The sequence below is a fragment of the Neoarius graeffei genome, chromosome 17, assembly GCF_027579695.1.
Source record: "Neoarius graeffei isolate fNeoGra1 chromosome 17, fNeoGra1.pri, whole genome shotgun sequence".
Classification (NCBI taxonomy): Eukaryota; Metazoa; Chordata; class Actinopteri; order Siluriformes; family Ariidae; genus Neoarius; species Neoarius graeffei.
Window position 1 is genome coordinate 54,371,702 of NC_083585.1, and position 23,776 is coordinate 54,395,477.

Here is a 23,776-nt window from a genome sequence, read left to right on the forward strand (position 1 = left end):
TTTCACCTTCAAATTAACTGCTAATCCTAGAGGTTCACATACTTTTGCCACTCACAGATGTGTAATATTGGATCATTTTCCTCAATAAATAAATGACCAAGTATAATATTTTTGTCTCGTTTGTTTAACTGGGTTCTCTTTATCTACTTTTATGACTTGTGTGAAAATCTGATGTTGTTTTAGGTCATATTTATGCAGAAATATAGAAAATTTGAAAGGGTTCACAAACTTTCAAGCACCACTGTAAAACAATCTTAACAGCTCAACAATTCAACATTTTATACTACAAATAATACCTACTTTTACTTCTACCAAAAATTGCAACACTTATAATAATTGTTGTTGCTTTAGTAGTAGTAGTGGAAAGAAGAGGAGGAAGAACAGGAGAAAGAGGAGTGTGTGAGAAATTATTTTGAAAAAAATAATGCAACTTACCATAATGTACTTACAACAATGAACCATACTGCATGTATCAATGTCTTTATTACATTTCTACTGTACAAAATGTTTGAATTAGTATTTCAAGAACAGCATTATACATCAATAACATTAATAATAAATCCTGAACAAGAAAGGAGAATCAAATGTACCAGCCACCTTTAAAAACTTTTCATACAAAGATTTATTTTTGTTCATTTTACCTGAGGGTTCATTGGTGCTGTTTGTATCACATCAGAGATATTAAATTATCCAGAGGAAAGAGAAAGTTAAGTGAGCTCTTGGTGTTTAATACATATCTAGAATTACACTGTTTCACAGTCGGAGTTTACGTAGAAAAGAAAAGCTGACTTCAGATCTCAATCTCAAGCATTCTAGGTTTTTTTTTCCATAACACTTCACACTTATTTTATTGATCATCATTATTATTATAAATTTTATTCCTTTGTATTTTAGTAAAATTTTCCTGTTTTACTATAATCAATTTATTTTCTGCAATTTTCATATATTTTTCTTTTTTGTTGCTCTTATTATTTTTATTATCTCTTATTATTTCTCTTTTATGATCTGAACTCCTAACCTTGTACTGTTGTCTTATTCACTTGGATGTGTTTTCATCTCTTAATCCATTCGAACATCTTCCGTTCTGTCAATAGCTTGTAAAACACTTTGATTTGTTTGAAAGGTGCTATCGAAAAAGTTTGACTGCTTGATTGATCAACTGAATATAAAAGGTCGTCCATGGAGATTTTCTGAGGATCTATCATCAGGTTCCCAGATGTTAAAAAAAAAAAAAATTAGACAAAACGCAATTGTGAATGGTCTGTATTTCCATTGAGGATGTTACGTGATTAAAGCTACCCAGTCTCTCCTCTCACGACAGCTCTTACATCGTGCTCTTTTTTTCAGAAAGGTCATGTTTCCATTTTTTTCATGTCATGTATGTGACTTAAATGCGGAAAACATGTTTCCATTTCACTTTTGCGAATTATTGCTTTACCGATTGTTTGAAAAACCACCTAACATGAGTGTAATATACATATGGACATAAGCATTTTACTGGGAAATACGCCACTCGTATTTTTCCATATGAGCTCCATCTGGGACATGGAGAACCAAAACCATGACATAAATCTCTGTGTGTCACTCGTGAGCAAGTTGATGAATTATTTTGATAAATTTGGGTACTTTTTGTTTGTGAATGTGTCGATACAATAAAAAGAAAAATCACACGTTGGCTTGAAGGTATGAACTTTATCTTCTCATGGTGAAAATATTTTCACCACTCGGAGATAACCTTCATATCTTCACGCAACTGTGTAATATCCTCGAAATATACGACATTTACGGGAATTTTTGTTTTCCAAAATTCATGTGTCCATTCCTGATTTATTATTCTGCTCTTTCAAATCGCACATTCAGCAGGTTAATGTAAACATAGCCTACGACTTTACAGACCACAATTCATTAACATTAGTGACGTACAATTAGAATAATTATGATGAATGACTTCATAATTAAGGGACGGCACGGTGGTGGAGTGGTTAGCGCTGTCGCCTCACAGCAAGAAGGTCCGGGTTCGAGCCCCGTGGCTGGCGAGGGCCTTTCTGTGCGGAGTTTGCATGTTCTCCCCGTGTCCGCGTGGGTTTCCTCCGGGTGCTCCGGTTTCCCCCACAGTCCAAAGACATGCAGGTTAGGTTAACTGGTGACTCTAAATTGACCGTAGGTGTGAATGTGAGCGTGAATGGTTGTCTGTGTCTGTGTCAGCCCTGTGATGACCTGGTGACTTGTCCAGGGTGTACCCCGCCTTTCGCCCGTAGTCAGCTGGGATAGGCTCCAGCTTGCCTGCGACCCTGTAGAACAGGATAAAGCGGCTAGAGATAATGAGATGAGACTCAAACCAAGACATCGACATATTTTTAAATAAAACAGCTGACCATCCAGTCAACACTTTAAAATGTCATTATAAATATCACTACAAAAATAGTCAATTCCTGTTAAAAGTTTCCAAGTCAGCAAATTAAAAAAAAAGAATACGTAGTTTTTCTGGTTATTTGTCATCTTCTTTGCCTGTACGGTCTGGAATGATGTTCTTTTCTCTTATGAGGAGGCTCATAGGAGTTCATCACAATGTCCACGCTGATCGGGAGCTCGAATCGATCCAGCATGTTCGCTATAGTGTCTCTCGGGACTCCATGATGATTCCTCCTGGGGACGCAAGGGAAGAGATAATCAGTAAAAACTAAGGAAAGAATAAAACAGGGTCATGTTGAATCAACACTGTCGTGTAAAATAAACATGGCAGGATATACAGTTCTGCTACTAAAAACACTTTGGGTAATGCTACCACAGGAAAGTGATCAATGTAGGGGTGGTGTGATGCTGATGCATATATTCAGAGTCACCATCACCATTCAGACATTGGTTACAGTCACAAATCAATAAACAAGTCTTTTTCGTTGACACAGAGTGCGTGCGTTTGACTGGCCTGCTCCCAGTCCAGATCTGTCTCCTATTACGAATGTATGTGGCATCATGAACAGGAGAATCAGACAACGGTGACCATGGACTGTTGAGCAGCTGAAGTCTTGTATCAAGCAAGAATGGACAAAAATTCCAATTGCAAAACTGCAACAATTAGTCTCCTCAGATCCCATACGATTAAAAAGTGTTATTAAAGGAAAGGTGATGTACAACCCCGATTCCAAAAAAGTTGGGACAAAGTACAAATTGTAAATAAAAATGGAATGCAATGATGTGGAAGTTTCAAAATTCCATATTTTATTCAGAATAGAACATAGATGACATATCAAATGTTTAAACTGAGAAAATGTATCATTTAAAGAGAAAAATTAGGTGATTTTAAATTTCATGACAACAACACATCTCAAAAAAGTTGGGACAAGGCCATGTTTACCACTGTGAGACATCCCCTTTTCTCTTTACAACAGTCTGTAAACGTCTGGGGACTGAGGAGACAAGTTGCTCAAGTTTAGGGATAGGAATGTGTAGAAATTCGGACGGGTGGGTGGAGCACAGAAGGACGGGAGGCCAGAACGGAGTTCAAAAAAACCTCTTTATTGGCACTTTTTAGTTATTTTTAAATTCTCCCAGCCACACACGCACGCACACACACAGGTCGTCTGGTTGGGGAGAGAGCTCTCTTCCTCTGCTCTCTCTCTCTCCTTATATAGGGCGCGGTCACTGGGGAAGACACACAAACACACGTTAACTGACATCAGGTGTAGTGATTCTGCCACTTACCTTCCCTGACTCCGCCCTCCGGTCACAGACCGACGCTTGACCACGGCCCCACTGCCACATACCCCCACCACCCGACTCAGGCCGGGCAGCCGTCTGGCCTGCAGCCGACTCCCCCCCCCGTTGACGGGAGATGAAGTCCGCCATGACCATCTGCACCCCCGGCCTGTGGATCACCTTGAAGTTAAAGGGCTGGAGTGCCAGATACCAACGAGTGATCCGCGCGTTGGCATCCTTCATGCGGTGGAGCCGCTGGAGGGGCGCGTGGTCCGAACAGAGGGTGAAAGGGCGTCCCAGCAGGTAGTAGCGGAGGGCGAGGACCGCCCACTTGATGGCCAAGCACTCTTTCTCTATTGTGCTGTAGCGCCCCTCACACACTGACAGCTTTCTGCTGATGTACAGCACGGGGCGATCCTCCCCCTCCACCTCCTGGGACAGAACAGCCCCCAGCCCTCTGTCCGACACGTCCATCTGCAACATAAAGGGGAGAGAAAAGTCAGGAGAGTATAACAGTGGCCCCCCCCAAACAGTGCAGCCTTCACCTCAGAGAAAGCCCGCTGGCATTGCTCCGTCCACTGGACCGGATCTGGTGCCCCCTTTGTAGTGAGATCAGTCAGCGGGCTGGTGACATCCGAATAATTAGGTATGAACCTACGATAGTAGCCAGCCAGCCCCAGGAACTGTCTCACCCCCTTTTTGGTCTTGGGCCTCGGGCAGACCGCAATTGCTGCTGTCTTATTAATTTGGGGATGCACCTGCCCATTGCCCAAGTGGAAGCCCAGATACCATACTTCCACCCGCCCAATTGCACACTTCTTCGGGTTGGCCGTGAGACCTGCTCGCCTCAGCGACCCAAGGATGGCCCTCAGGTGTTGTAGATGCCGTGGCCAGTCATTACTATAAATTATAATATTGTCTAAGTATGCGGCCACATAGGTGGCGTGGGGGCGGAGGACCCTGTCCATAAGCCGCTGGAACGTAGCGGGCGCCCCAAACAGCTCAAAAGGAAGTGTGACAAATTGGTGTAAGCCAAACGGTGTGGAAAAGGCAGGTTTTTCCCGCTATAGTGGAGTCAAGGGGATCTGCCAATATCCCTTTGTTAAATCCAGTGTCGAATAAAAGCGAGCCGTGCTTAGTCGATCCAGCAACTTGTCAATACGAGGCATTGGGTACGCATCAAATTTAGACACCACGTTGACTTTTCGAAAGTCCACACAGAACCGGATCGACCCGTCGGCCTTGGGAACCAAGACCACCGGGCTGCTCCAGTCACTGTGGGACTCCTCGACGATGCCCATTACGAGCATGGCCTCGAGTTCTTCCCGAATCACTTTTTTCTTGTGTTCGGGCAGCCTGTAAGGGCGGCTGCGCACTACTATCCCCGGGAGCGTCTCAATGTGGTGTTCTATGAGGCGAGTGCAGCTGGGCAGGGGCGAGAACACGTCCGAAAATTCGGTCTGCAACTGGGCAACCTCCGTGAGTTGGGTCGGGGAGAGGTGGTCTCCACAGGGAACCGGAGAGGTAAGCGATGTCAATGTCCCTTTTTGAACCTCTGGCCCCAGCTCCGCCTTCTCCGGAACCAATGACACCAACGCCACGGGGACCTCCTCGTTCCAGAGTTTGAGCAGATTGAGGTGGTAAATCTGTAGCGCCCCACCCCTGTCCATTCGCCTCACCTCATAGTCAACATCCCCGAATCGCTGTGTGACCTCAAAGAGTCCTTGCCACTTGGCGACTAATTTGGAGCTTGACGTGGGCAACAGTACGAGTACTTTATCTCCCAGTGCGAACTCCCGAAGGCGCATACCCTTGTCGTACAGGCGGGTTTGCCGTTCTTGGGTCTGCCACAAATTTTCCTGGGTTAGGTGTGCGTGTGTGTGGAGTTTTACGCGCAGGTCAATAACATATTGGATTTCATTTTTGCTCGGTGAAGGTCCCTCCTCCCAATTTTCCCGCAGTACATCTAGGATGCCGCGCGGCTTACGCCCATATAATAATTAGAATGGGGAGAACCCCGTGGAGGCTTGTGGGACCTCTCGCACTGCAAATAACAGGGGTTCGAGCCATTTTTCCCCAATTGTGTGCGTCCTCGCGAACAAACTTTTTAATTATATTCTTGAGTGTGCGATTGAACCGTTCAACTAAACCGTCCATTTGTGGGTGATGAACGCTGGTGCGGATCGGCTTAATTCCCAATAACCCATACAGTTTGCTCAGTGTGCGTGACATAAATGAGGTGCCTTGATCGGTCAGAATCTCTTTGGGGATTCCGACTCGGGAGATGACGCGGAAGAGCGCTTCCACAATACTGCGTGCTGAGATATTGCGAAGAGGCACTGCTTCCGGATATTGCGTTGCATAGTCCACCAGAACTAAAATAAAGTGATAGCCTCATTTTGATCGATCTAATGGCTCGACAAGATCCATCCCAATTCTTTCGACCGGGGTCTTGATTAATGGTAGAGGGCGCAAAGGTACTTTTGGAATGGCTGCTGGATTTACTAACTGGCATTCGCGGCATGCCATACACCACCTACGGACATCGCCGCGAATCCCTGGCCAATAGAACCGGGCCATTATTCGGGCTAGTGCCTTATCCTGCCCCAAATGTCCAGCCATGGGATTAAAGTGAGCCGCCTGGCATACCAATTCCCAGCGGTTCTTTGGAATCAAAAGTTGTGTAATCGGCTCCTTAGTCTGAGCGTCCTGTGTCACTCGGTATAACCTATCCCTCATAACGGAGAAATAGGGGAAGGACGGGGTAGCGTTTGACCATCGATTACTCTCACTTGGTCAAACGCATGCTGCAGAGTCTCGTCCCGCGACTGTTCTAACGGGAAATCCGCGAGGGATTCTCCGAGAGAAGGAGCCTGCGGCTCCTCGCTCTGACGCGGTGATGACGTAGATGGCTCTGTGACAGCTGCTCCCGCCAATGCCACACCGGGACCTACCCCTGCTGAACTATGGCAGGACCCACTCTTCACTAAATGAGTAATTAATTCCCGAAATCCCGGCCAATCAGTCCCCAAAATTATCGAGTGGGTAAGGCGAGGATTAACCGCCGCCTTTACACTAAATTTTTCCCCTCGAAAAAGAATGTGGACCGACACTAAAAAGGGTAGTTGTGAACATCCCCATGCACACACACAACACCTTCACCAATTGTGCTCCCCCCAATGCCTCATCTTGCACCAGGCTTTGGTGGATTGAGGTCTGATTACAGCCAGAGTCCACCAGAGCCTGATATGTATCCCCTTGGACACTCACCGGTATGCGATACGCTCCGGCCTGATTGAGGGCGGTTCCAGGAGCATCGGGGATCTGGACCACTGTGCCCACCTCCATTGCCGAGCACTGCTGCTGGAGGTGGCCTGGCTCCCCGCAGCGCCAGCAAACCAGCCCGGGCTTTCTCTCTGCACCGGCACTCTGGGGCTCACTCACCTGAGCGGGGGGAAGAGACAGACACGGAAGTGGGAAACGGGAGGGCACCGCGGGTGCGGCGGGCCGGCTGGGGTGGAGCCGGCCCCCGCCTCCGCGGTGGGGGAACGGGGCAAGGACGAGACACAGAAGGGGAGGGGGAGGGGGAGAGAGAGAGAGAGAGAGAGAGAGAAGAGGGGAGAAGAGGAGATCTGCTGTCCTGCCGTCGGAACAGCTGCCAAATGGTCCTCCGCCAGCTTGATGGCCTGATCCAGCGACGCCGGGCGATGGCACTGGACCCACTCCGCGGTCCCTTCGGGTAGTCGGGCGACGAACTGTTCCAGTACTACCAGATTGACGATTCCCTTGGTGTTGCGGTTGTTAGCCCTCAGCCACCACTGGCAGGCATCCCGGAGTTGCTGGCCAAACATGAACAGCCGGCCGACCTCCTCCAGGCGCAGAGCACGGAAGCGCTGTCGATGTTGTTCTGGGGTGCGCCCCACACGCTGGAGGACGGCCCAGCGGAGGTCTGCGTAGACCAGCCAGCTGTCGGCGGGGAGCTGTGGAGCGGCCAGCTGCGCCTTGCCTGTTAGCAAGGGGAGGAGGCGAGCTACGCGCTGTTCCACCGGCCAGCCCAAGGCCTCTGCTGCTTGTTCAAAGAGCGCGAGGAAGGCCTCGGGGTCGTCGTGCGGGCCCATCTTCGTTAGGGTGAGGTGGGGAGGGCCCGCGGCGGTGGAGGTGGTGGACCCTTCCGACGCGAGGAGGTGCCAGAATGCCTGATGAGCTTCCTGCTGTGCCAGCACCAGGGCCTCGAACCTTTGCTCCTGCTCCTTCCGAAGGGCGACTCGCGCCTGGTGCTGGCTCTGCTGGGGCGTGGCGAGGGTGTGGACCAGGTCCGCGAAGGGGGAGGACTCCGTGGGGCTGTTCTTCTCCGTGCTCCGACTCCCGGGTTTCGGCACCACTGTAGAAATTCAGACGGGTGGGTGGAGCACAGAAGGATGGCAGGCCAGAACTGAGTTCAAAAAAACCTCTTTATTGGCACTTTTTAGTGATTTTTAAACTCTCCCAGCCACACACGCACGCACACACACACACACACACACACAAGTCGTCTGGTTGGGGAGAGAGCGCTCTTCCTCTGCTCTCTCTCTCTCTCCTTATATAGGGCGCGGTCACTGGGGAAGACACACAAACACACCTTAACTGACATCAGGTGTAGTGATTCTGCCACTCACCTTCCCTGACTCCGCCCTCCGGTCACAGACCGCAGCTTGACCACGCCCCCGCTGCCACAGAATGTTAACCCATTCTTGTCTAATATAGGACTCTAGTTGCTCAACTGTCTTAGGTCTTTTTTGTCGTATCTTTCGTTTTATGATGCGCCAAATGTTTTTTATGGGTGAAAGATCTGGACTGCAGGCTCGCCAGTTCAGTACCCAGACCCTTCTTCTACGCAGCCATGATGCTGTAATTGATGCAGTACGTGGTTTGGCATTGTCATGTTGGAAAATGCAAGGTCTTCCCTGAAAGAGACGTCGTCTGGATAGGAGCATATGTTGCTCTAGAACCTGGATATACCTTTCATCATTGATGGTGTCTTTCCAGATGTGTAAGCTGCCCATGCCACACGCACTAATGCAACCCCATACCATCAGAGATGCAGGCTTCTGAACTGAGCGCTGATAACAACTTGGGTCGTCCTTCTCCTCTTTAGTCCGAATGACACGGCATCCCTGATTTCCATAAAGAACTTCAAATTTTGATTCGTCTGACCACAGAACAGTTTTCCACTTTGCCACAGTCCATTTTAAATGAGCCTTGGCCCAGAGATGATGTCTGCGCTTCTGGATCATGTTTAGATACGGCTTCTTCTTTGAACTATAGAGTTTTAGCTGGCAATGGCGGATGGCACGGTGAATTATATTCACAGATAATGTTCTCTGGAAATATTCCTGAGCCCATTTTGTGATTTCCAATACAGAAGCATGCCTGTATGTGATGCAGTGCCGTCTAAGGGCCCAAAGATCACGGGCACCCAGTATGGTTTTCCGGCCTTGACCCTTACGCACAGAGATTCTTCCAGATTCTCTGAATCTTTTGATGATATTATGCACTGTAGATGATGATATGTTCAAACTCTTTGCAATTTTACACTGTCGAACTCCTTTCTGATATTGCTCCACTATTTGTCGGTGCAGAATTAGGGGGATTGGTGATCCTCTTCCCATCTTTACTTCTGAGAGCCACTGCCACTCCAAGATGCTCTTTTTATACCCAGTCATATTAATGACCTATTGCCAATTGACCTAATGAGTTGCAATTTGGTCCTCCAGCTGTTCCTTTTTTGTACCTTTAACTTTTCCAGCCTCTTATTGCCCCGTCCCAACTTTTTTGAGATGTGTTGCTGTCATGAAATTTCAAATGAGCCAATATTTGGCATGAAATTTCAAAATGTCTCACTTTCGACATTTGATATGTTGTTTATGTTATATTGTGAATACAATATCAGTTTTTGAGATTTGTAAATTATTGCATTCCATTTTTATTTACAATTTGTACTTTGTCCCAACTTTTTTGGAATCGGGTAATACAATGGTAATAATGCCCCTGAATCAACTTTTTTTTTTTTTTTGAGTGTGTTGCAAGCATTAAATTCTAACTTCGTTTATATTGACAAAATACAATTAAGTTGGTCAAGAAAACTATCAAAAATCTTTTCTTTGGACTTTTGTCAGGTAAATAAAAGTTCACTTGAATTAACCTTTCTAAGGCTTGTTGACCTTTCTAAGGCTTGGTGACCTTTCTAAGGCTTTTGATTGTGTGAATCATGATCATCTTTTGCAACGTCTTCAGCATATTGGTTTCAGTGACACAACACTGAAGTGGTTTTTAAACTATTTATCTGGGAGAACTCAACGTGTAGCTGTTGACAGTAGTAGCTCTGCTTCAGTAGAGGTCAAAATGGGTGTGCCCCAAGGTTCAATTTTGGGGCCTATCTTATTCACTATTTATATTAATAACCTGTATGTTGGCCTTGACTCAGTGAAGGTACACCTGTATGCCGACGACACGGTTTTATACACATCTGCCCCCTCTGTAAGGACAGCGGTTGAGGATCTTCAATCTGCCTTCAGTGTTTTGCAGGCTTCTTTGCTTAGTCTCAGACTGGTTTTAAATGCTAAAAAACCAAAATATATGGTTTTCACTCGTTCCCGCTCATCATTATTAAATGTTGAAGTGACCACTGCTGATGGCACCCTGTTAGAAAGGGTTAAAACCTACAAGTATTTAGGAATTTGGCTTGATGAAAAATTGAACTATGAAGCACATATTGACCATCTTCTTAAAAAACTTAGACCAAAGCTGGGTTTTTATTTCCGTTTTAAAAAGTGTTTTCCTTTTCCTGCCAGGTTAAGATTGGTCCAGAGTACTTTTTTACCTATCTTAGACTATGGTGACATATTATACATGCATGCTCCCGCCTCTTTTTTAAAAAAGTTGGATGTAGTTTACCATGCAGCCTTGCGTTTTATTACAAACTCAAAAATGAGAACACATCACTGCACACTGTATGAAATGGTTAAATGGACTTCACGATCACTCAGGAGAAAAAGCCATTCCCTGATTTTTATTGCCAAGGCATTGGTTGGTAAACTCCCACCATACATTAACTGTCTGTTGTCACGCCAAACCAGTTCTTATAGCACTAGGTCAGGAAATAAAATAATCTTAAATATTCCAACTGTACGCACTGAACTAGGCAAAACTTCCTTTAGCTCATATGCCCCACATGCTTGGAATAACCTTCAAAATACCTTAAACTTGGACTCTGTGCCTTCTATAGAGGTTTTTAAGAATCTTTTAAAAACAATTTTAATTGAAGAATGTCATTGTTTTTAAATTCACCTTCATTATGTCTGCTGTATCATCTTTGTTCAGTGTTGGGGTGCACTGTATTCCTGTCTATTGTGTGCTTGGTTGCCTGCCTTGTTTGTTAGCCCCTGTTGATTGTCTATCTGCTTGCACTTTTGTTTGTGTCTATGGCTTATGTAACCTTGCATGTGCATTCTCTGTTTGTCTGTAAGCCTTGTGCATGTGTCTCTTCTGTTTGTTTTTATGCTGTCTTGGCCAGGACTCCCTGGAAGAAGAGGTCTTTGTACCTCAATGGGACCTTCCTGGTTAAATAAAGGTAAAAAAAAAAAAAAATCACAGATTTTTGTTTTTATTGCAGTTTGGAAAATATCCCAACTTTTTGGAAAATGGGGTTTGTCCATGTGTCTCTTTTTTTTTCCTTTTACTCTATTTATTTATTTACTTATATATATATATATATATATATATATATATATATATATATATATATATATATATATATATATAAGTTGGCATGTTGCTGAGGTATAAGCAGAATAAAACACTTCAGGACATGCTGTTATAGGAAAATAATCAGTCACAGCGTGGTGTAATGAGTAGAGTGAGCAGAATTACAGCTGTCACTCTGAGGCTGGGTATTTTTTTCTATGACAGCACGTCCTGAAGTGTTTATTTCACTTATACCACAGCAACATGCTCACTATTACAAGCCCAATTCCAAAAAAAAGTTGGGGCGCTGTGTAAAACAAATAAAAACAGAATGCAATGGTTCGCAGATCATGCAAACCCTATATTTCATTGAAAATAGCACAAAGACAACATAACAAATGTTGAAACTGAGAAATTTTATTGTTTCTTGAAAAATATATGCTCATTTTGAATTTGATGTCAGCAACACGTTTCAAAAAAGTCGGGACAGGGCATGTTTACCACTGTGTTGCATCACGTCTACTTTTAACAACACTCTGTAAACATTTGGGACCTGAGGAGACCAATCGCTGTAGTTTTGAAAGAGAAATATTGTCCCATTTTTGCCTGATATACAATTTCAGTTGCCCAACAGTTCGGGGTCTCCTTTGTCGTATTTTGCGTTACATAATGCACCAAATGGGAGACAGGTCTGGACTGCAGGCAGGCCATTTTAGCACCTGGACTCTTACTACAGAGCCATGTGGTTTTAATATATGTGCAGAAAGCGGTTTGTCATTGTTTTGCTGAAAGAAGGAAGGTCTTCCCCGAAAAAGATTTTGTCTGGATGGCAGCTTATTGCTCTGAAACGTGGATATAATCATTCAGCGTTCATGATGTACAAGCTGCCCATGTCATGAGCATATATTTTTCAAAAAACAATAAAATTTCTCACTTTCAACAGTTGATATTTTACCTCTGTACTATTTTCAATGAAATAATAGGGTTTCCAAGATTTGCAAATCTTCACATTCTGTTTTTATTTATAGTTTACACAGCATCCCAACTTTTTTGGAATTGGGGTTGTACATTGGTTTTCGTATTTAAGAAGAGAATCAGTCAGCACAGACGTTTTGTCACCGTACCATATAAATCCAGAATGGTAAGAGATACAGAATGACGCTTAGTGAGGAAAAGTTGTGCCCTGCTGCCCTGAACAAAATAAACTGATTGAAAACATCATGAAAATTGACAGTTATAAGTGATTGAAATAAAAAAAGCCCGTTTTTCATGGATCATTCTGGTTCAGTGATCCAGATCAGCACCAAAAGTCATAGCAACGTAAGTCAGCCCAGGGGTATTCTTCATATGAAACTTGGTGATGATTGTTTGAAAACTGAGGGAGAAATAACATCCTAACAACATTAGGAGAATAATAATAATAATAATAATAATAATAATAATAATAAAGTAGCTCCTGAGTGAGAGTAAGAATTTGCACCAGCACTGCTAGCGCAAGTTAATAAGAAGAAGAAGAAGAAGAAGAAGAAGAGCTTTTGCAGAAAACAACTTGCAGTTTAAAATCCTGTCACCGTGGATGATGGAGTGGTTAAGATCCTTGTACTGATCTAAAAGATTAAAACAGCTCATTTGAGTTCTGATGAGGTTTAACGAGCCCTCAACCCGGGTTTAGGAGTTGCGAGGAGACGACACTACACACTACCACAATCCCAAACACAACCAAACCATGAGCAGACTCACTTTTCTAACTCAACAGGATCACATTTCCAGCTGGTCTCAGGCTCAACAAACTCCACTCTGTACCCCGTCTCTAAAGCCTGAAACATGAAATAACATCGGTCAGAGAAAGCACAAAGAACTGAGACATAAATAAAAATAGACACAGTTCTCTTTCTGGATTATCAAAGCTGTATTCACTTACCAGTGTCACATACGGCTTCATTTCCCAGGCCTGAACGTTCGTATTGTCAATAACAACCGGTGTACACCTGTCCAGCATGGCTTTTTTGGCTATAATCAAACAAAACATATCACAAAGCAGCAATAAAACTCTTTAGAAACATCAGCAGAGAGATATGATTCAATGAACGGATGTTATATTGGTCTGGAACTTGGACCTCACAAAACTAACGCACCTCTGTTTTGATTCCAGTCGTGTGCGGCACTGAGCAGAGTGGGCTCAAAGTGGTAGCCGTCTTTCTGGTAGAAGTAATCGTCCGTGCTGAGGACCAGTCCGCTCGGACCGCTGGATGATATTTGCCTGAGCAATGGACAAAATTTCCTGATTATTACAATAGATGTAGAGATATCGATAGACAGTGCCTTGCAAAAGTATCCCCCCCTTGGCTTTTTACCCATTTTGTTACATTACAACCTGTAATTTAAATGTTTTTTAATCTGAATTTTATGTAATGGAGCTGCACAAAATAGTCTAAGTTGGTGAAGTGAAATGAGAAAAAAAATGTTAAAATAAAAAACTGAAAATTGGCATGTGCATATGTATTCACCCCCTTTGCTATGAAGCCCCTAAAAAGTTCTGGTGCAACTAATTACCTTCAGAAGTCACATAATTAGTGAAATAAAGTCCACCTGTGTGCAATCTAAGTGTCACATGATCTGTCAGGATATATACACCTTTTCTGAAAGGCCCCAGAGGCTGCAACACCACTAAGCAAGAGGCACCACTAACCAAACAACACCAGGAAGACTAAGGAGCTCTCCAAACATGTCAGGTACAAAGTTGTTGAGAAGTACAAGTCAGGGTTGAGTTATAAAAAAAAAAAAAAAATATTCAAATCTTTGATGATCCCCGGAGCACCATCAAGTCCATCATCATCAAATGGAAAGAACATGGTACCACAAAAAAACTGCCAAGAGAGGGCCGCCCACCACAACTCACGGACCAGGCAAGGAGGGCACTAATCAGAGAGGCAGCACAGAGACCAAAGGTAACCCTGAAGGAGCTGCAGAGTTCCACAGCAGAGACTGGAGTAACTGTCCATAGGACCACAATAAGCTGCATACTCCACAGAGCGAGGCTTTATGGAAATGTGGCCAGAAAAAATTCATTGCTTAAGAATACACATTTGGTGTTTGCCCAACAGCATGTGGCAGACTCCCAAAACACATGGAAGATGATTCTCTGGTCAAATTAGACTAAAATTTAACTTTATGGCCATCCTTGGAAATGCCATGTGTGGTGCAAACCCAACACCCTGAGAACACCATTCCTACAGTGAAGCATGGTGGTGGCAGCATCATGCTGTGGGGATATTTTTCATGTGCAGGGACAGGAAAGCTGGTCAGGACTGAAGGAAAGATGGATGGCACTAAATACAGGGCAATTCCAGAGGAAAACCTATTTGAGTGAGACTGGGACGAAGGTTCACGTTCCGGCAGGACAATGACCCTAAACATACTGCTAAAGCTACACTGGAGTGCTTGAAAAGGAAACACTTAAAATGTGTTGGAATGGCCTAGTCAAAGCCCAGACCTGAATCCAATTGAGAATCTGTGGTCAGACTTGAAGATTGCTGTTCACCAGCGGAACCCATCCAACTTGAAGGAGCTGGAGCAGTTTTGCCTTGAGGAATGGGCAAAAATCTCCATGGCTAGATGTGGCAAGCTCATAGAGATATACCCAAAACGACTTGCAGCTATAATTGCCGCAAAAGGTGGCTCTACAAAGTACTGACATTAGGGGGGTGAATAGTTACGCATGTTAAAGTCTTCTGTTATTTTGTCCTATTTGTTGTTTGCTTTGCAATATTTAAAAAATATATATCTATCTCACATCTTCAAAGTTGTAGGCATGTTCTGTAAATGAAATGATGCAAACCCTCAAACAATCCATTTTAATTCCAAGTTGTGAGGCAACAAAACCCAAAAAAAGCCAAGGGGGTGAATACTTTTGCAAGGCACTGTATACCCCGTTATAATTATTTCTTTTCCTTTTTTTCAAATTCATTCTTTCCATTGTTTATAGTATTTCCTTCATTGATTGCAGTTTTTTTTTCATTTTGTCTTTATTTATGAATATAATATCTCACGTCCCACCTAGATCAGTTACTTTACTCGTCATGGGATGGTGTTAACTTGTAATTATATTGTTTATTTTGTTATAATAAATTTGAACGTGAACTTTAAAACACTTACAGTATCCAGATAAAATTGTCTACTGATACAAATAAAAGACTTTGAGAAGCACGTTCTCTATGTACCATCTACGATGGCATGACCAGTGGTACTCTGATTAAAACTGAAGCTCTGGGAGCTGACCTGTTTGAGAAAAGTGTACAGATGACTGTAATATAGATTTGACAAGTTAAGATGTTTGTATCTTGATGTCGTGAGCGGCCATGTTGATTTGACGTCATTTGAAAAGACCAACAGAGTCCTTGCACTGACATCACACTTAGGTTAGCAACCGTTGCTACCCTTGTCCTGGGGGACAAGCGAATTTTGTTCACATACTAAAGACAAGTGATCTCGAAGATGTCAGATGTCTGTAGTTTGAAGAAAGTGACAACTAAAAAAAGCTTTACTACTAGATTACTTGGATAATCAAAGTCAGAAAGAAGCAAAGGATAGATATACGTGGAAATTAGAGTTGATTAGTGGTTATGATCCGAACAAAATTCCTCAAAACGATTGGATTGACGATGGAAATTTGTGGCCTAGCGTTAGCTACATAGATGTTGGACTGTACCTTCTCACTGCATTTTCTCTGCATTAAAAAAATAGGTACCCTATGGGTCCATGTGGCTACTGCTTATAAATAAAATAGTTTTCTGATCCCATGTCCATACAGTAAATATAGCACATATACATGTTATCTATGATACTCGCCTCATCTCTTGTAAGCATCACCAAGCTGTGAGCAGCATCAGGACTTGTAGTATTTCGGTTACCGATTTTGTTTGCTGTGTTTTGTTCAAAATACAGTGCTGTGAGCGAGATCTATTTTCAAAATGGTAAGAAAGCACTTGTTCATGAATTGTCTGTCTTAGAAGCATTATTTAGTACTAATGAGCACATTTTGTTTCACAAGTGTAGTGTAAAGACTCATTTCATCTCATTATCTCTAGCCGCTTTATCCTTCTACAGGGTCGCAGGCAAGCTGGAGCCTATCCCAGCTGACTACGGGCGAAAGGTCTGCATCATGAAATACCGTGACCGAGGTCTTGAAAGTACTGACCAAGACCCTCTGGACCGAGGTCGGTATTCAAGGCCGAGGTCATGGTATTTCACCATACGGACCGACCTTAAGCTGGTAAATAACATATTTATTTTTTTCTTTACCAAATTCTAACAGAAAACGAGAGCGCCCGAAAAGGAAAACCGAGCCGAGCCGCCATTTTGAATCCTCATTCACGGCTGTAATGCAAATTGCTTCCTCCTCGGTATACAAGTGCACTTCCATGGCAGGAAAAAAACTACATTTTGCCGCCTATGTGGTCCCCTATTTATACAAATAGGAGTCATTCAGGATTCAGCCATGTTTTTGCTCAGCGTTAGCAACAGTTACAGGTTTTTAGCTTTCTCCTAAAATTTTTTTATTTTATTTCTTCTTCCTCAGGGTAGTAAAACTTGCTTTCGCTGTGAAGACTGTCGTTATCGCTATCCATGCTGTAAAATTAATGCTATTCTCCTGAGAAATGCTGGCAAAAATGTATAAGATTTTTGATAATCTTATAAATAAATCTTGTCAAAAAAAAGATAAATGTTGACAAAAAATGCTACTATGTTTGTTGTTGTTGTGAACGAGCGAGTTGCCAGAGGTCTGTAACCGCGGTCCGTGCCGTAGGATATGGACCCGCTCGCCAGCCAATCAGAGCGCAGGATTTGATGGAAACGGAACCGCGAAAAAAATAGAAAGTTATTCTCCTCCATGCTCTTCCAGGTTTTCATCTGTGTGTCCGTGTAGAATGATGTCTGCAGCACCAGGTAGTTTGAGACGTTGGAACTCAATGGATGGATAATTTTCCAACTCGTGGAAAAAATCCTTCTTTACTAGCATGTAAGGATCTAATCCCATCACAAAGAGCAACCTTCTGAAGGTATCTTGACCATGTATTGGCCTCTAAACTGTGAAAATAGTCGGAGACGGTTTCACTAGATCTTTACATAACGGCAGCCAAATTACTTTCCCTGACCACCACTTCATTCACCGGAAGTAAACTCGCAAGCAAAAGTCACGTGACTGAATACAACTAATATTCTATTCCAGGTTAACCACTCGCAAAGAACGACCAAAAAAACTTGAACTTCATGGATTGTCAGTGGAAAAAAAATGGCCGTGCACTGCGGCTGTATGGCAGGGCTTGGAGAGAGCTGTTCTCACATCGCATCGTTGTTGTGGGCTCGAATACGGAGTGAAACAAAGGGATTCACTGACCGCTCCAGATAAAAAGGAGTACTGGGCTCTTCCTACTGCTGTGAAAAACATCTACTCCTGGAGCAGAGATATTTCCTTTCTAAAGAAATGCCCAAGTCAAGTTCCTCAGCCACAATCAGAAGTTCAAGACGAAGTTCCACGGAGCCAGTAATACCGTTTATCTTTTTCTCCATTTGAACGACTGGAACAAGCAAAAACAGCACAAAAACGAACCGTATTTAAGACAGATTAAACCTTGCTTACAGGAAAGACAATCCGTGTGTACTGTATAGTGAGGACGCCATTTTGTAGTGCTGTCTGAAACCTTAGTGAGGATTATTTACACCCTATATAGTGCACTCAAAGTATCCCACAATGCATCAAAAAAAGTAGTGTACAACGATGGTCACCAACCAAAGCAATATATCCCATCATGCATTGCGGTCGCGCTGAAAGAAATCAAATTAAAAGTCTCAAATTTGATTTAATAAAAGGCAGCGGCAAAGAAGAAAGTATTCAGCCTTGATTTAAAAGAACTGAAAGCTGCAGGTACTTTGTATTGATTAATGTGGGAAATACGATCAGTATAATATGGATTTATCACAAAAACACACGCATGTATTTATTATTTTGAAAACCCACCAGCCAACTGATCTGGCACGTTTTAATTGTGCGACAGTAATGACGTAAATAACAGCATGACGGACTAGTGTCCGAAAGTGTTTTTTTTTTCATTTTACCAATGAGCTCACTGTATAGTCCTCTATATAGTAATTCCCTATATAGGGAATAGTGAACGAGTGAGCTATTTCAGACACAGGCAGAGAGTGTCTGGTTGTCCCCAAGGAGAAATCATCACGTGATGCATGACATCACACGCAAGGAATTCCTGGTTGAAGAAATATTTTATTTCCTAATCAGAGATCGTAAATTCCAAGTTCTATTCAAACATCGCAAATGTACCACATCAGCACTGAAGAAATTCAACAAAAATCTGAGACACCAGTGATCATAACATAACAATTATAATAAAGATGAACATATTCACCTGAACATCCAAACCTCACCTGGCGAGAGTTGATTTCCCAGATCCTGGGACTCCTCTCATCAAAATCAACACCAAAGCAGGACCGTAGTTACAATTGTGCTGGTTCACGTCTTGATAACTCTGCTCCTCATACTGCTGTGTTTCGAACGCTTCGTAAGGAGCATATGGAGCAGGGCTGTGAGATGAAGCGAATTGAGAGCCGCTGGTCTCAAGCGGATTGCACTGGGAGTACTGCGGGTGCGTGGGATTCCCAGGTTGGGGTGGAGGATAGAAGGGGAAGTTTGGTGGAGGAAGCTGCCACTGATTTTGATAGCTGTGTGGGTTTGACCAATCACAGGTCGTGTTAGAAGACTGAGGTCTCCATTGTGGGGTGTTTCGGTATTCTGTGTGTTGCCATGTAGCTGGATAAGGTCTGTAGGCGTTCCTGTGATTGTTCCCCTTCTCTTTTATGGCTGGTGGTGGAGCATAGGACTGAGATAGATGTTCACTGGTACCATCTACAGTCTCTGGTGGAGCGTAGAACTGAGATGGATGTTCACTGGTACCATCTACATGGTCTGGTGGAGCGTAGTACAGAGATAGATGTTCACTGGTCCCATCTACAGGGTCTGGTGGACCACAGGACTGAGACAGATGCTCACTATGAACATTTACAGTCTCTGGTGGAGCGTTGGACCAAGATATACGCTCACTATTCCCATCTCCAGTCTCTAGCTGTTCGATTTGCTCAAGCTCTTTATAAAACTCACTCAGTTCATCCTCTATTGCAGGCTGAGGTTGATACACCGGGCCGATGAAAGTGGTGCTGCTGATGCTGATCTCTTTAATGACCTCTTCTCTGTTTCTCAACCCACTGCAGGCTCGCTCGTCATCTCCTGAGGACTTCTCATCACCTGTATTAAGCTGCTCTGGGCTGGGATTCACCTCCACCACCTTTACCACCTCCACCACCTCGACACAATCCAATACGCTCTGCTGTTCAAAACGTCCAGGATTAGAAGCACCCTCTGGAAATGTCCTGCTGTCGCTCAGCGTTTCAGCTTGGTCGAGCTGTGGTGGATCTTCGACACTTCCACTCACGGGTGGAAGAGAAGATCCAGGTGGATTAACATGAGGCATCTGGAAAGAAAAATGAAGAAAGTTTGATTACCCCTCAAAAAAACCAAACCCCAAGATCAACCATGAGCTACTGCTCACTTACGTATCCCCCCACTCTCACTTATACCAGAATGCAAGCAATCGAAGGAATAGGACATGTATTATGAATGTTGACTTCAACAAATAATTAACCCTGAAACAAGTAAGTAAAGAGCAGTGTTCTCCCCAGGGATTTCAAATAGCATCCTGATAAACTGTCATATTGAAATAGCATTTTGCTTCTTGAAACAGCATCAAATTCCACGCTATATGTTTCATAAATACATTCAGTCAGTAAACAGGAAGTCGATGTGTGACAGACCTAAAAACGGTATACATGGTATAGAACCCCAAGCTGAAGCTCGATACCAAATATCAAGCAGTTGTGATTTGTAGTTGCTGAGAAAAGTGTTCCAAAAGTTTTCTAAATCCACGCTGCATGTTTCGTAAATATATTCAGGAAGTAAACAGGAAATCGATGTGTGACAGACCTGAAAACGGTATACACGGTATAGAACCCCAAGCTGAAGTTCAGTACCAAGTAGCTATGATTTATGTTTCATAAATACATTCAGGAAGTAAACAGGAAATCGATGTGTGACAGACCTGAAAACAATATACTTGGTATAGAACCCCAAGCTGAAGCTCGGTACCAAATATCAAGCAGTTGCGATTTGTAGTTGCTGAGAAAAGTGTTCTGAAATTTTTGTAAATCCACCCAATATATTTCGTAAATACATTCAGTCGGTATACAGGAAGACGATGTGTGACAGATCTTATACTCATAATGTGCAATACCCGGACTCTCCCTGGGCAATACTTATAATACTTGTAATGTGCAATACCCGGACTCTCCCTGGGCAATACTTATGATGTGCAATACCCCACTCCATAATGTGGAACACAACACTGTTTTTTTATTTTTGTCCCCCCCCCCCTTTTTTTCCACTATATTCTTTGTTCTGTGTTTATATTGCATATTTCTACGCTGTTTGCACTGTGATTGGAGTTGCTTTTAATCTCATTGTACATGTTTATAGTGACAATAAAGGCATTCTCTTCTATTCTATTCTATTCTAGACCTGAAAATGGTATACATGGTATAGGACCCCAAGCTGAAGTTTGGTACCAAGTGGCTATGATTTGTGGTTGCTGAGAAAAAGGGTGTTTCGGACAGACGTAAACCAGTATACCTCTGGTATTATAATAATAATAATAATAAGGGTGGCACGGTGGTGTAGTGGTTAGCGCTGTTGGCTCACAGCAGGAAGGTCCGGGTTCGAGCCCCGTGGCCGGCGAGGGCCTTTCTGTGTGGAGTTTGCATGTTCTCCCCGTGTCCGCGTGGGTTTCCTCCGGGTGCTCCGGTTTCCCCCACAGTCCAAAGACATGCAGGTTAGGTTAACTGGTGACTCTAAATTGACCGTAGGTGTGAATGTGAGTGTGAATGGTTGTCTGTGTCTATGTGTCAGCCCTGCGATGACCTGGCGACTTGTCCAGGGTGTACCCCGCCTTTCGCCCATAGTCAGCTGGGATAGGCTCCAGCTTGCCTGCGACCCTGTAGAACAGGATAAAGCGGCTAGAGATAATGAGATGAGATAATAATAATAATCACGAGAATGTTTCCTGAGACATGCTTCAGACAGAAGTGCATATGTCAAACTCTCACGTCAATCAAAATCCATTTATATTCATAATACAAATTTTCCTCTGTGATCAGACCGGCAGCGACGCCACTAGTGCAGTCAGTCGCATTTATTCTCAACAACATAGTGGAATCTGAGGGACGTGACAAAGTTAGACAACATTTAACTTTTTTTTTTTTTCAATAGTTCCTACTCGCAGCTCCGAAAGCACCTGCTCTGCTGCGACAGGCTTGATTTACTCAAAATATAACAATACTGTTGTTGTCGCTGATCTATCCCAGTACATAAGGCCCTGTAACCAGTAGAACAAAATCACATTTTTGTTCTCACACTGTATTACTGTTTATATACAAGCAATTTCTCACCAGTGTATCATTTGCACAGATACAGAAGGGCAGCATATCAGATTAGTGACATTATACACTAAAATACTGCTGATTTTTCAACACATGAGCAGATTCAAATCTTTCATTGTGGCCAAAATCTCGACATCAAATAAACATCACTATCGAGTTATATTCATTTTTTTTTAGATGATTTATTTGTGCCTGCTGAATTAACCTGGTGTCAGAATGCTGAAATCACGAGATCTTGTGATCACTCTCGCAAGTAGACAATGATGGGATTTGTCTGTGAAGATTCTCAGTCATCCAGGTCATAGTAAACTGTGGGTGGTAGAAAAGGGCAACTGGACTTGCTTGAAGATTCTTGAAAACGTTTCACCTCTCATCCGAAAGGCTTCCTCAGTTCTGTCTGACTAATAGGGAGTATCAGATATTTATCCTCTCATGGATCAGAATCAGAATTCTGATGACAAGCTCATCTAAGGTGTCGTTGAGGCATCATGTTGGTGTGGGTCACTGGAGTCTGGGTGTGAACGGCGAGTCATTAGGGTGATCAAAGGATTGCCCATTAGGGTGATCAATGGAAAGCTGACTCTCTCATGCCCCTTTTCCACCAAAGCAGTTCCAGGGCTGGTTCAGGGCCAGTGCTTAGTTTGGAACCGGGTTTTCTGTTTCCACTGACAAAGAACTGGCTCTGGGGCCAGAAAAAACGGTTCCAGGCTAGCACCAACTCTCTGCTTCTTCCGTGTTGTTTTGGCTTCGATATTCGCGCCAAGGTTTATGCAAACGTAGAGACGTAACTGACGTATACAGCGATGTAACTGACGTATACAGCGATGTAATGACGTGGCTCCGCTTAGCACCGCGAGCTATGGAAAAGCAAACTGGTTCTCAGCTGGCTCGTGAGTTGAACGAGTTGTGAACCAGCACCAGCCCCGAACCAGCCCTGGAACCGATTTGGTGGAAAAGGGGTATCAGTCCTCCTGTGAGTCACCGAAAACAGCTGGGTCTTGGCGTCAGACGGCTGGTTGCAGGCCAAGACCCAGCTGTTTTTGGTGACTCACAGGACGACAGAGAGTCAGCTTTCCATTGATCACCCTAACGGGCGATCCTTTGATCACCCTAATGACTCGCCGTTCACACCCAGACTCCAGTGACCCACACCAACATGATGCCTCAATGACACCTTAGGTGGGGTTTACATTAGACCGTATCAGCAGATCATCAGATTAACGTTTTTAAAACGATTAGCGTGCACACAGCAACGCCAATACACGATTCGCGTGCACACAGCAACGCCAATACACGGATACGCTCGGCTCCGCAGGCATCCTGCGCTCCAAATCACTCCGCCCTGAACAGCGAGTGCCCTCTGGAGGGTGCGCACTCCGGCCCTGCGTAGCTCACAGAGCGCCCGAGTGAAGCGCACGAGCAGTGATTCGGGACTGAGCCGCTGTGTGTGTGATCCTAGTGCATATCCGGCATGCGCGTCACTTACCACTTGCAAGTGGAAGGATGGCAAGCCTAAAGACAATCATAACTACACAATGGGCAGTATTTGCATCAGTATTTGCAGTATTTTCATACTTTTATACTCTTTAATGAAAGGTGATACAAGGCGGAAGTCCGCGCTGTTTTTCAGCAGTCGCGTCACATGACCAACGCCAGCGAATCAGGAAGGTGGATGTCACAGTGACGTTGTCCAATGACGACGCCAGCTAGAGCTCAGCACAGCGTATCCGCGTATCTCAATGTTTACACAGCACCGGACCAGACACGATCTGGATTGAATACGTGGACCCTGGCGGAT

The 23,776-nt window shown here is 43.8% G+C and overlaps 1 protein-coding gene across 7 annotated transcripts in view; it reads right to left on the bottom strand.

Moving 5' to 3' along the window:
* Positions 1-473: 473 nt before the first annotated feature.
* n4bp2l2 (NEDD4 binding protein 2-like 2) overlaps positions 474-23,776 on the bottom strand; it is a 27,477-nt gene continuing 4,174 nt past the window's right edge. The window contains exons 2-7 of one of the 7 annotated variants that reach the window (XR_009650202.1): positions 18,862-19,961; positions 13,554-13,678; positions 13,340-13,428; positions 13,159-13,235; positions 3,703-4,170; positions 2,566-2,646 (exon numbers count right to left, since the gene is read on the bottom strand). Coding sequence is in view for 4 of the 7 variants with exons in the window: in XM_060897740.1 (XP_060753723.1) it covers positions 2,496-2,646; positions 13,159-13,235; positions 13,340-13,428; positions 13,554-13,678; positions 18,862-19,961 (1,542 nt within the window). In the remaining 3 variants the exon portion in view is untranslated. Of the gene's footprint in view, positions 2,647-3,277; positions 3,643-3,702; positions 4,171-6,966; positions 8,292-12,443; positions 13,026-13,158; positions 13,236-13,339; positions 13,429-13,553; positions 13,679-18,861; positions 19,962-23,776 lie in introns of those variants that run through there. The other 6 variants (XR_009650203.1, XR_009650201.1, XM_060897740.1 and 3 more) reach the window with 6 other exon arrangements.